Below are 12,986 nucleotides of genomic sequence, written 5' to 3'. Positions count from 1 at the left end.
AGCCATACTCTGTGCTCATATACGGCTATACACCGCATCGTGGATGATTTGGCCTGAACCATTTGGTCTATATAACGGATTCATGGATGTCTTTACGAAAGCAACCCAATGGCGGCTGAGATGCAGAATGTGTATGTTCTGTTAAATGATCGTCCCTGGATTGGTAGAATGTCTCATGTTATACAGTTTTGAAGCGTTCGGTAGACGTAGAAGACGTCGATTCTAATATACAAACAAGAGTGACCCAAATAGAGTAATAAAACATCAAGGCAGAATGCTCCACAAGTTAACGCATCGAAAACAGTACAGAGGGTCATCGACATCCCTGCAAATTGTGTACTCTTCTCTCTCCGTCGTCCATAACGCCCGTATTCAAATCTAGGCAAGGTTCGTCTTCAACTCAGGTGTCGTTGGCTCTCCGTCCACGAATTGAACGGTCATAGGGGTGGCCGCATCGTGTGCATCCTGTTGCCGTTTCAAGTTGTGGGAATTGGCGGCTTCGTTCTGTTCCTTATCCGAATGTCGTGCAAGGAATTGTTCAAACGTCTCTGGCTCCTGCAACCCCAACTCCTGTCTCTCAAGCTGAAACTTCTCCTTCATGGCCAACGAAGTCATCACTCTCCACCGTAGCTTCCAGCCAAACAGGCCCAACTCCTTTATTCTGGCAGGTTTGTCGCCAAGGAGGTATTCGTCCAGTCCTCCCACCTTATTAATAGTGCGCAGGACGCCGTGAGTCACCCTGACCTCTATCTCTTCGTCCAGGGCTTTGCTGTAGATCTTCTCTTTCCGCACATTGGGCTTCCAGATCCTTCGTGTCTTTCCCTTATTCCGGCCTTTGGAGACTTTGTTTCCGAACATTATCGTCGACCCGCCGTACAAGCCTCTGTCGGCCTGCTTGAAAGTGAGTCTCGGGCCATAGGGGTATGGAGGGATCTCGGAGGGTAGAGTAACTGTTTTCTGTGCCGGGATGGTCGTGGAGAAAGGACGGGCTGACTGTAGAGAGATGTTGCGGAACGAAGCTGTGAGAAGCGAAAAGCGAGGGAGCTGTCTGGCGGAGCAAACCGCCGCTTGGAGAGTCATGTCGAGCTACAGCAGTAGCATTGCACGAACAGCGGTTCTCAAATAGTGTGGCTGTCCCCAGCAAGGTCTTCTCGTCGATGCAATTGCTGGTCTGTCGGCTTCGTCTCTTTTGCTTCGATGTTTCTTCGTCTTTTTTTCCTGCCCAGGCTTGTTCTGCTTTGGGCCTAGCGGCTGAGTTAATCGCATCCCAAGCCAAAAGCTCCAGGCGCAAAACAACCTAGAACAAAAAACCACTTTTTACGTAGCTACAACCTCAAGACGAACACCAGCCAGAGTTCTCCTTGTCGTGTCTGATCCGTTTGCCGAAATAGAGCTTGAAGTTCTGTTGATATCATCCTTGCCACGAACCGCCGGATAGCTCGACCGCACATCCCTACCGCAGCACCTCCACCATGGTGCACATCAGCGAGGTAAAGGGAAGCTCGCGCGAAAACCGAACGGCCGCGCACACCCATATCAAAGGGCTAGGTTTACGTCCAGATGGAACTGCTGAAGCGGCCGGGAATGGGTTTGTTGGCCAGGCCCCCGCCAGAGAGGTATGGGCTACTCAAACTTATAGTCCAAATATATGATGCGAGCTGTGGCTTATGTGATGTTCTCTCCAGGCATGCGGCGTGATTGTCGATTTAATCAAGTCCAAGAAGATGGCCGGTAGGGCTGTTTTGCTTGCTGGAGGGCCGGGAACCGGAAAGACAGCTCTAGCGCTTGCCGTGTCGCAAGAGCTGGGAACGAAAGTCCCCTTCTGCCCAATTGTTGCAAGCGAGATCTTCTCAGCAGAGGTTAAGAAGACAGAAGCCTTGATGGAAAACTTCCGTCGTGCTATTGGTATGTTCTGTGACTTGTTCAAGTGCGGACCATCGGACTAACGAATTGTAGGACTACGAGTTCGGGAAACCAAGGAAGTGTACGAAGGTGAAGTCACAGAACTCACTCCAGAGGAGGCAGAAAACCCATTGGGCGGGTATGGAAGAACGATAAGCCACTTGGTCATTGGCCTGAAATCATATAAAGGCACGAAGAAACTACGACTCGATCCCAGCATATATGAGGCCATCCAGAAGGAACGGGTTACGGTGGGAGATGTGATATACATAGAAGCCAACACCGGAGCCTGCAAGCGTGTCGGCCGATCCGATGCATATGCAACGGAGTTCGATTTGGAGGCCGAAGAATACGTCCCCATACCCAAGGGCGAGGTTCACAAGAAGAAAGAGATCGTGCAGGATGTGACTTTACATGATTTGGATGTCGCCAATGCCAGACCACAGGGCGGACAGGATATAATGAGTATGATGGGTCAATTGATGAAGCAGAAGAAGACTGAAATCACCGATAAGCTACGGCAAGAGATTAATAAGGTTGTCAACCGATACATCGACCAGGGAGTTGCTGAGCTTGTTCCTGGTGTCTTGTTCATTGACGAGGTACGTCGAACCCTCCTTTCCATTGTTATTTTAAACCGTGCATTTCTAACGTACCATCAGGTTCATATGCTCGATATCGAATGTTTCACCTACCTGAACCGAGCACTTGAATCATCCATTTCACCCATTGTCATCCTAGCTTCAAACCGTGGCAATACGGTCATTCGCGGCACTGACGACATAGTCGCTGCCCACGGCATACCCTCTGACCTTCTTGCCCGACTTCTAATCATCCCAACCCACCCATACAACCCCGAAGAAGTGAAGACCATCATCCGTCTCCGTGCCAAAACAGAGGGCCTGCAGATCACAGAACCTGCCCTTACCAGCCTCGCAGAACATGGCAATAACGTCAGTCTACGTTATGCTCTGCAGTTGTTGACTCCTGCTAGCATACTTGCGCGTGTTAACGGAAGACCAAACGGTATCGAAGAAGCCGATATCGCTGAGTGTCAAGACCTCTTCATTGATGCGAAGCGCAGTGCCAACATCGTGGCTACGGAAACAAGTGCTTTCATCTCTTAGGTTTTTTTCAATGTACTATCTTGTATCCATTAGCTGTTCAAATCTCTGTCAACCCTTTGCCGTTTGTGCATTACCGCCCTCCAAAGTCCAAGATGCAGGTATGGGTAGACTGAAAAGATTTGTATAACCTCTCTTTGAACGCCGAAGCCCATCCACGGCATAAAGATGAATGATATTAAATGAACCCGTATTGTATTCTCCTTTATAAGAAATACAATAATAATGTAGCATGATATTCTTTAAACAAAGTATATTTAAGCTCCATGCTTTTGACATCTAGATATTAGATACTGACCGCAGCAGTCATTCCCAAAAATATCTAGACCAAACTTCTGTAGAAATTATTGGATATTTATTTACCTAGATATTTTGCGTAGAAGCTAGGGTAAATAGCGGGACGAATGTTGTGCACAATGTTTAATAAAACCACTACATACCTGCCTAACAGCTCCCTTAGCCGCTCCTTAACGACAACTGCATTTATCCACCCCTCCGTACATGGCTGTTCATACCTACTGGGACATGGTTATATACTGACTGCCGAAGCAGTTGCAATGATTTGCCGACCATGCTATTTCACATATTCTTGCTCCAAACAAAACGCCTGAGGGTACGACGTTCCATGAGCCTCTTTCGACATCCAGGAGCTGGCAAAGTCGATACAGTCATTGAACCTATTCCTCGACAGGCCGTGGAGGATGGATCAGGTATGCGAGTCTGTCCAAATTGGCTGTTTTTTACTGATTCAAATAGAGCAAAAAATCACCGAGCAAGATCTATATCGGTACAGCCGATACCGATGGCTGTGTGTATACCAGATACCCATTACTTAGGACATTTTTGACAGAGTCTTAAGATGCGACGAGCCAAAGAAGCTCGAGATGCGCTACCGCAAGTTCAACTTAAATGGTCTCATGAATGAAGCTGTTAGAGTTGTAGGTAATGGAGCAAAGTCATGTATGGCAGCCACTCGAACATTTAGATCGGATTTAGAACTAATCCTCATGTTTAACATAGGTATGAAAGTGCTGAAATGTGTCGAAGGGCAGTTTAACAAGGCTTTCATCCTAAAGATGGATAACGATGCGGAAGTCGTTGCGAAAATACCTAATCCGAACGCAGGTCCAGCATTTTATACCACTGCATCTGAGGTTGCAACGCGTCATTTCGTAAGTGAAAATTTCCGTAACTGCCATTGATATGCAGCTGACAGGTGATCAAAGTTGCGTGACGTTCTAGATATACCAATTCCTCGTATATATGCCTTCTCTTCGAATTCGACAAATACTGTTGGCACATAATACATTTTTGAGGAGAAATCCAAGGGCATACCCCTTGGGAAGGTTTGGTACCTGTGGCCAAAGGAGACACAACTAGAGATAATTCAACAGATCGTTAACATCGAGGCAAAATTGAGTTCCATCTCATTCTCAAGGCATGGTAGTATTTACTACAAATCCGACCTTGCATCCAAGGGCATCACTTATGACCCCCTTACTGCAAATAATTATCAGGTGGACAATTCATCCCGGACCCTCAACCGTTCGGCGCTAGGGGACTTTGCTATAGGCCCCCTGACTAATGTTAGATTATGGGAGGGCAAGAAGGCTACAATGAACCTCGATCGCGGCCCATGTGAGTGTAACATAACCGATGTTATTCATGGGTGTTGCTAAGACAGAGTTAGGGAATACCGCTGCCAAGCACATTACAGCCTTAGGATCTAATGAAATTCTCTGGACTGAAGCTTACGCTAAGCCCCGAATGAATTATCATCGGTCCATGAACCATCCCAAGATGCCAGAAGACTATATCTCCCTCTTAAAACGATACATTGCACTCGCACCGTATCTTGTACCTGCTTCTGGGAAAGGGGCACCCAAAACGCTGCCACATCCAGATTTGCATCTGGACAACATTTTCGTCAATCCTGAGACAAGGAAAATTACCAATATTATAGATTGGCAACCAACATCCGTTTGCGAAACGTTTTTGCAGAGTCCTTTCCCTCAAATGATTACGCCGATTGGCGCCGCCATTTCTGAGAGAGAATCTAAAGCAGAGGGCCATCATGTCGGAAACGATAGACAACATAACGATGATACCCTGGCCTATTATCAGAATCTTCTCAAAAAAAAGGCTCCTCAACGATGGACACTGTTAAACGAAGAATATCTTTCAGTCCGGACGAAGCCTATTTCCCTAGTCAAGGGGTGCTGGCTTGGAGAAGACCTGTTTTCTTTCCAGAATTCCCTGATCAATGTGATTGCGCATTGGGATAAACTTGTGCCGAGGGGAGAATCATGTCCAGTAGAATTTACGGACGAGGAGCTTGAGCTTCACAACAGTGAGATGGAGATGATAGAAGGTCTGTCGACTATTATGCATCAACTTCAAGATGAGAACCTTATACCTCTAGGAGGTATGGTACTTATGAGCAGGCAGCGGAGTCGAATAAGCAGTTCAAGAAAGCCTTCGTTGATTTAGCGGAAAATGACCACCAACGAGAACTGCATGCTCGAGTTTGGCCATATCAATAGGGTCAGTGCCATCTTTGTACTTATATCGAGAAAGAGTCGACGTCCTTAAAGTAGATACAAGTCACGTGTACTTATTGATACGCGATTCGTAAGGCGGAGAACATGACGTAATCCAAAAATACGTCTTTTGGCTGGGGCCTTCACCACCTGCCACCAGCTCAACCTCGATCTCGATATCTGCGACAGCCCAACAGTCTCGCATACTGCAAAGTACCTTCATTTAAACCCTCATTTCACTTCTGCCGACTTCGAACGTTCCAAGACAGATCACCCCGACGGTCAGCAAACTTACACGACCCAAATCACTGGACTACCTGCTTTCCGCATTCCGCATTCATTTTATACCCGCCGACCGTTATGGCCAATGCTCTAGACACCGATGCTGGCTCTGAGCTGTTCAGCAGCTATGAAGCAGAACTGAAGCTTGTCCAGGCCGATCTCAACCAGAAGCTCGACCAGATCACTGAAGTTTCCGGCGAGGAGCGAAAGGCGTCTATCAGGCAGGCGGAGAGAGCATTGGAAGAAGCAAACGAACTGGTAAGGCGCATTTATCTCTAATCCACCTCTCTATTTAGTTGTGTTCGATGCTGTTTATTCCGCTATATTTCCCTTGAACTAATCGCTAACCCAACCTTAACTGGATAGCTTGACCAAATGCGAATGGAGAAGGAGAACATCCCATCATCAACCCGTTCCAAGATAAACGCTCGCTTTAGAAACTATCTCACAGACGTCGACAATACTAAACGGAGACTCCGCTCTCTCTCCGATGACCGCAAGGCCCTCTTTGGCGAACGCTATACCGATGATCCAAGCAGTGCCTCTGATCAACACCTAGAACAGCGACAGCAACTTCTATCTGGTACTGAACGGCTAGAGCGAAGCTCCGCTCGTCTACAGGACAGTCAGAGGGTAGCTCTGTCCACAGAGGAGATTGGGCGTGATACTCTCGCCGATTTATACCGTCAGCGTGAGACGATCGAACACACGAGGGCTGGATTATTGGAAAGTGAAGGCTATGTTGACCGAAGCGTCAAGACTCTGAGGGGGATGGCTCGTAGGTAGTAACCCCTACTTTCGTTCAAATAATGATGGAACAGGACAGTACTAACTCGGACTCTTTAAAATAGGATGGCTACCAATCGGATAATCACCATTTCGATAATTACCGTCCTTGTTTTGCTTATTGTTGGTGTGATTTATAGCAAGTTCCGATGAACAAACCCCCTTTCAGTTTTCTGGGTTATGGCGCTATGGAGAACCTGGAGAACTTCTTTATGATTATTGTATGATTACATTCCCTTAATAGTCACCCTTTCGCGACGTTGGAACCTGATTTTAGATTATGAGCTTTTGGGCCGTCCCCTGTTATCGTTATCACCTTCGTCGTTTCGCACGTCGATATTTTACTTATAGTATATCCTTATTATACATAGCACGTTTGGGTATCCATTTACAAAAACCGCATAAACAAGGCGTTACGGCCTGTGTGAGGCCTCATCATAATATAATAATACAGTACGGGTGTGAAGGGAGGGACATATGTACCCTCAACTCAGCATCCTGACAGCTCCGAATCCAAAGTTCACCACAACCCCTACGAAAACGGCCAGCCCTTTCCTCCAGCTCCATACCCCTTCCTCTCTCAGAAGCCATAGTGCACAGCCAACAGGCCAAAAGAACCCCATAACAGAGCCCCATAGCATATCATCTAGTGCGCGCGAGGTGCCTGATCCAAATGGGCCGCTGCCACCATTATTATCCGTGTTTATGTCTCCAAAAATATTCGAGTCATCGCCGTTACCAGCCAGGCCACCGATGCCGCTATCCGATGAACCCTCGTCCATCCATCTATCCTCTAATCTTCGTAGGTCCGAACCAGACGGTAGCGTGTCTGGGGTATGCGAGAGGGACAGCAGGGCGAGAAACTGTGAACGAAGAGAGGATACCTCGGACGGCGTAAACCCAGCAGATAATAGCCTATCAAATCCCTGTGGTGCAGGCGCTGGAGTTGTACCGGAGTCATTACCGGCGCCAGCACCTGTATTATTTAGAGCTGATGTATTTCTGCCATCTGCTCCATGCGGTAAACGGCTTGATCCCGCGGACCCGTTCAGACCAGCTGAACCCCAAGAGTCATGACCTGCCGTACCTGATATCGATGTATCATGGCTAGACCGAGCAGCGCGAGCTTCTGCATCAAGCTCTGCGGGTGTAAGAGTGATATCCCCAATCGAACAATGTATATATACCCTCGGCTCCGCCTGGTCTCGAGCCGGCTCTTTCCCCTTCCCCGACGACTCTAATGGAGCCTGAGATGGTGTTGATGATGAAGGCGTCGCATATCCACCTTTCAGAAAGGGAGAAGACACTCGGGAGCCTGATTCGGACGGCGAACCCGGCGAAGGCGCTCGATAGCTGTTCCCATGCTGAGGGCGCAGGCGATTATTCCTCCCGACTTTTATCTGTGTTGCTAGTGATGTGGAATCATCTAGGGACTTTCCGGCATGAATAAGACGTAGTCGACGCGATGTGAGATTCGGCGGAAGTCTATCGCGAACCAGCCGTTTGAGCCCCGCGGCGGTGGTGCTTGTCGGGTCGGGGATTTCGAGAAATATATCGGGTATGGATGCGGAGAATCGGATGGTGAGAAGTAGCTCTAGCTCTAGAGGTAGCCGGTTGAAGTCCTCCATCTCTGGAGCTGTGCAAGATATCGGTATTTCAAGCTGTAGCTCAGCGTGTCAGTTACGCCATCCAAGATATGTCACGTGTGGCTATTTGTTAGCACTTTCACACTTATACTACGTTTATACCGTGGTAAAGGCAGCAGTCGAGAGTAGAAGGGGAGTCTTCGAGCTGACTGGATTGATGTTGGAAATGCTGCAACTTTTTACTTCAAGCTGGATGCTACACTAACTGATTTGAGGACAGGTTATTGTTTTATTGAATAAGAATTGGGTATAAAATGCTAGTATAGTATGGCAAGCATCTAGAAATGTATAGAAGAATGATGTGAGATAGGAGAGTCAGCCCAACCCAGGTCATTGATAGATCTTCCTATTCTCCAAACGCCAACCCAACGCTGTAAATGTGAGAGCAAGAAGTAGAATTTTATGACAATCGGACGTTGTCACCATTATACCATGAATGATTCACCACAACCGCATTCATCCTCTATGAGTAGGTTAGCATCGTTCTATCCCTATATAAAAGGACAGAAAAGAACTTACTGATATTTGGGTTGTTGAAAACAAAGCGGCTGCTCAGCGGGTCCTCGTGCCAGTCCATCTCGCTGCCAATTATGCTGAAAAGGGCCTTGGAGTCTATCAAGACCTTTACACCGTCCTGTTCAATGACTTCATCGAACGCAGCTGGCTTCTCGACGTATTCCAGGTTATAAGACAGCCCCGAACAGCCTCTGTTCTTCACGCCTATCCTGATCATCCTCGGGTCTGGCTGGGAGACCAGGTCCCGCAGTTTGGATAGCGCGGTCGGTGTCAGCGTTACGGCAGCTTTCCTTGCTCGTAGCTTGCTCTTGCGCGGCTTTGCTTTCGTCTGTGGTTCTGCGGCTGGGGATACGGGTTTCGACTTCTGGGCTTCAATTTCCGGCAATCCATACGACGACACGGAAGCCTTCCCTTCCTCCTTCGATATGCCTGTCCCTGTCCTCTCTGGCGGCGGGTATGATGGAGTAGTGTTTAAGCCTGGAATGGCGTTTGAGATGGAAGTGTCTGGAGTGCCCGCATTCCGTGGTGGGGGAACGACGGACTCGGGGAGTGAGTAGGGTCGGTATGCGGTGGCAGTCTGAAGTTCACGCTTCGAGGACGAGTGCGCTGGGTAAAAGGAGGAGAAAGTCCGGATATTCTGAGCGCATTGCTGTCGTTGTCCGGACCTGAGCAGTAGCCGGAGCACTGATGATGTCACTGGCTTTACAGATGCTTGACACAGCGACATGGCTATTAATAAAGGGCGAACGGCTAGAGGAACATGAACCGGTGTATGTATAAGCGTCTAAGGACAAGAGATGAATGCTGCAAGGCTCGGTCTAAAGCAGTGTATCAGAAAGTGAAGATTGGACTTTGTTATCGTGCTTCCATCCCGAGTTCTTCTTATTAATAAGGCTTTCTTCTTGCGCTTTTGGCAGCAAAAACTCGGACTAGGTCACGGGACTCGAGTTATGACCAATCAGAGGCCTTCAATTATCAACTCTGCGCCTGCTGACTCAGCATCATGATCATGCCACTTTTGCCCGATATCCAGGGGTAATTTACTATATATATATATATATATCTTGTATAGAGTAGAGTAGCTGAGTTGTAGATATATGTTGGTACGGAGTAGACGGTTGGCTGATCACGGTGGATGTACGGAGTAGATAATGCTGAGATGTAGTCATGAGATATAACCACCTGTTGCGATCAGCCCTTACAGCCACCCCTGGCTCCGTACGTACATCTTGAATCTGCTGTCCAGACAGCGTCCAGAACTACGAGTTAGCAGCTTGCTTTCTCTAGCTTTCCTCCAGCTGTTGGTTCAACGTTGGCATCGTCGATTGGTCGCCCATGCTAGTGCCATGTGGCTAGTTGATGAGTAAGGTGGACAAAGACACATAGCATCAGGCGTTCTCAGCTCGAGTCCACCGTCTTACGAAGCTGCTATCAATAAGGGAATTGTGATGTAGTGAACTCGACTCCTGATTCTACACATTAGCCCTTGACAGCGATGCCATCGAACGCATATCGGATATAAGAGCACCATGGAATCCTCTCCTCTAACTCAGCAGACCCGGCCCGAAACCTTCCAGCCTAAGATAGTGAAGCTCTATGAGTCTCTCCTTTTTGTACGTCAACGCCATTTTATATACATCCTTGTTCAGATACCCCATTCTCTATTATTATCGTAATATGCTTATGTGTGTTTTAGAACCCCGAGTATGCGCATCCCACGGAAGGGTTCTGGCGAGAGTTCTTCCTACTTCAGCCAGATAGGGCTCATCTATCAAAGGCCATAGCCTCGATTAACCATAATGACATGCTACACCTTCAAGTAAGAGTTTGGCCTTTCTGTTTGATGCATGTTCAGTGATACTTACATATCTAGTCCCAAACCCAACAACTCTTTGCTCGTGCAATACGGGAAGCAACTTCTGATAACCCGATAGCAAGTGCGCATGCCTTGGAGGTTAGAACCAGAGATACCCATAATACCCTGTAACTATGATTGTTGACAGCTTTCTTCAGACCTTGACGGCATTCCTGGCGAGTGCGTTGGCAAAAAAGTACACCAACCCGAGCTCAGATATTATTGCAATTCTAGCCGGCCTCGACGAGGTTGATCATGTCTGCTCCGAGTTTGTATCTGTCTTGGATGGCATCATACGAAATGGAAGCAACCGTAAGCGCCTGGATATTTGTATATCCAAGAGGAACATTGTTACTGACATTTCGCCAGTGGAAGTACGGCTGAAGGCGATTGACGCCACCACAGCGATGGTCAGCGGAGCCTATAAAACTGGTCTTATGTCTTATTTTATTCATAGAGATCTATTCCCTTCTCTGATGAAGGTTTGATCCCCCTCTTGCTTAATATTCGTCATTTTGGCAGGCGTAGCTAACGGATTCCAAGTTCATTCACGATTCTGATACCCATACGCAAGTATTGAAGCCCTTCTTGTTACTTGGCCTTCTTGCCAACTACAATAAATTTGATTTTCAAAACCCTTATCAGCTACGACTGAATGATTTCGTAAACGAAATCAAAATACAGAAAGTTGTCAGAGGAGCCGGTGCGGCGTGTGCCTCACTCAGGAATTCGTATATTGCCGTGCAAGATGACCTTCCTGAAGGCTGGAATTGGAGCACTACTCTATCCTTCTTTAGCTTTGGCTTCTTCTCTAGCGGAGGGAAGCCCCAAAGTCAACCTCTAACTGCGGAAGAGATGAAGGAGCGGTTTAAGTCACTGTAAGCTCTCACAGCCTATAGAATGTTCGCGAGCTCCAAATTTCTAATACCATCTCTAGTCCGTCGCCTGAAGCAGCAATCTTGTTAGCCGTATACGATTTTGTGAATGCGAACAAGCTCTTCGGCCATACATTAGTGACAACCAGCCCTGAGAAACGATCCGAGGAGGCGCCTTTCGCAAGTTTCCTCTCGTTGACCTCATATCTTCTCCAACATGCTTATCGTTCAACTCGAGTTGCGCTGTATGCGGAGGCCAATCTCTTCTCGCTTCGAAACCTGGTTGAAGATCCTGTCATCTGCAAGCAAATATGCAGTGATGAAAATAGTTCCAGGGTGAGGCTGTGTCGTCAACGCGCTCCGCATCTCCCTCTAGTGAATGGGGAAAGGGTTCTTGCAACTGTCATATTCGACATCTTGGTTGATACCATTAACCATAACCTTCGTCGAAGCCTTGATACGTACCTGTACAGGTAAGATTCGCTCCCATGCCCACACACTCTTCCATGAACTAATTTCAACTACACAGCCACACAATAACTACTCTCTTTCGCCTTCTTACATATGCTTCATCTAATAAAGTCCGCTTCTCATACCACTGGTCCGAACTTTGGCGAAGCCTACTCACCCTCACACGCTTCCTAACCACTTACTCCGCCGACCTCGTACATAGCCCGCAAATCAAAACCCTCACGTCCGACCTAATTGATCTCATCACATTTTGCATATCCGCAGGTGACACTTTTCTTCCCGACCCTTCATCCTACGACGACCTTTTCTACAAGGTTGTCGAAGCAGACTCTACCCTAACCCGTTTCCGCGACGTATACAAACACCTATCAACTGCACCATCTCACTCTGCTAATTCAACCATTTCAATCAACGCTCTCATCAGCGTTTCAACACACTTCCACTCCCTTCTATTTGTTTCAGATACCCCGGATGCATCTCGTCCTAGTAGCAAGAACGGTGAATCAGGCGCTACATCCCCTGCTCCAACAGCAAGGAAGAAAAGGCTGAGTCCAAGGGAAGTCCATCAGATCATCAAGGAGGGCTACTCAACGCTTAGTATTAGAGCAAATGATGATTTAACAAATTGGGAAAAGTGGCGAGATGCAGATTGGAAACCGCAATTGAAGCGCATCGCTAGGGCTGCAGTGGAGGATGTGACTGTTTTAGTATCACAGCCAGAACAGGGACAGGTTTCAATAGAGACTAAACACAAACCAAGTGTGTAATTCGTCCACATGTCCATATGAAATTAATGCTACGCCTTTATGTTGAGCTGCCCTTTGTTTTAATATTATCTTTTCCTAGAGAGTAGATTGTTTTCTTTGATCTTCCTAGTTCTGTCAAGTGGCAAAGATAGAAAGAATACACTGCATATTGAATGATTATTACCAATGGAGCCTATAGCAAATACAATTGCAAAACCCACTGCACCTGGATAAAGAAACCTC

The 12,986-nt window shown here is 47.4% G+C and overlaps 5 protein-coding genes across 5 annotated transcripts; 3 read left to right on the top strand and 2 right to left on the bottom strand.

Annotated features, from left to right (window-relative positions):
• Positions 1–378: 378 nt before the first annotated feature.
• Positions 379–1,080, bottom strand: GIQ15_04097 (mitochondrial 54S ribosomal protein YmL24/YmL14; the record flags this gene model as incomplete). The annotated part of the gene is made up of 1 exon (XM_033551514.1): positions 379–1,080. The coding sequence occupies one exon, from the start codon at positions 1,078–1,080 to the stop codon at positions 379–381; it is 702 nt and encodes a 233-aa protein (XP_033405244.1).
• Positions 1,081–1,472: 392 nt separating this feature from the next.
• GIQ15_04096 (DNA helicase) lies at positions 1,473–3,029 on the top strand (the record flags this gene model as incomplete). Its single annotated transcript, XM_033551513.1, has 4 exons — positions 1,473–1,616; positions 1,686–1,905; positions 1,957–2,504; positions 2,565–3,029. The coding sequence occupies 4 exons, from the start codon at positions 1,473–1,475 to the stop codon at positions 3,027–3,029; spliced, it is 1,377 nt and encodes a 458-aa protein (XP_033405243.1).
• Positions 3,030–3,651: 622 nt separating this feature from the next.
• GIQ15_04095 (uncharacterized protein) lies at positions 3,652–6,634 on the top strand (the record flags this gene model as incomplete). Its single annotated transcript, XM_033551512.1, has 9 exons — positions 3,652–3,736; positions 3,783–3,834; positions 3,886–3,986; positions 4,047–4,198; positions 4,421–4,664; positions 4,717–5,456; positions 5,727–5,847; positions 5,943–6,106; positions 6,215–6,634. 9 exons carry the CDS (start codon positions 3,652–3,654, stop codon positions 6,632–6,634), a joined length of 2,079 nt encoding a protein of 692 aa, XP_033405242.1.
• Positions 6,635–7,119: 485 nt separating this feature from the next.
• Positions 7,120–9,523, bottom strand: GIQ15_04094 (iron-sulfur assembly protein; the record flags this gene model as incomplete). The annotated part of the gene is made up of 3 exons (XM_033551511.1): positions 7,120–8,295; positions 8,712–8,743; positions 8,800–9,523. 3 exons carry the CDS (start codon positions 9,521–9,523, stop codon positions 7,120–7,122), a joined length of 1,932 nt encoding a protein of 643 aa, XP_033405241.1.
• Positions 9,524–10,325: 802 nt separating this feature from the next.
• On the top strand, positions 10,326–12,764 carry GIQ15_04093 (uncharacterized protein; the record flags this gene model as incomplete). Its single annotated transcript, XM_033551510.1, has 8 exons — positions 10,326–10,409; positions 10,493–10,615; positions 10,670–10,750; positions 10,810–10,963; positions 11,021–11,061; positions 11,195–11,529; positions 11,589–11,999; positions 12,056–12,764. 8 exons carry the CDS (start codon positions 10,326–10,328, stop codon positions 12,762–12,764), a joined length of 1,938 nt encoding a protein of 645 aa, XP_033405240.1.
• Between the last annotated feature and the right edge of the window lie 222 nt (positions 12,765–12,986).

The sequence above is a fragment of the Arthroderma uncinatum genome (assembly GCF_011692745.1).
Source record: "Arthroderma uncinatum strain CBS 119779 chromosome Unknown scaffold3, whole genome shotgun sequence".
NCBI classification, from domain to species: domain Eukaryota; kingdom Fungi; phylum Ascomycota; class Eurotiomycetes; order Onygenales; family Arthrodermataceae; genus Arthroderma; species Arthroderma uncinatum.
Note: the sequence above shows the minus strand (reverse complement) of the source record. Positions and strands in the feature narration are given on the sequence as shown.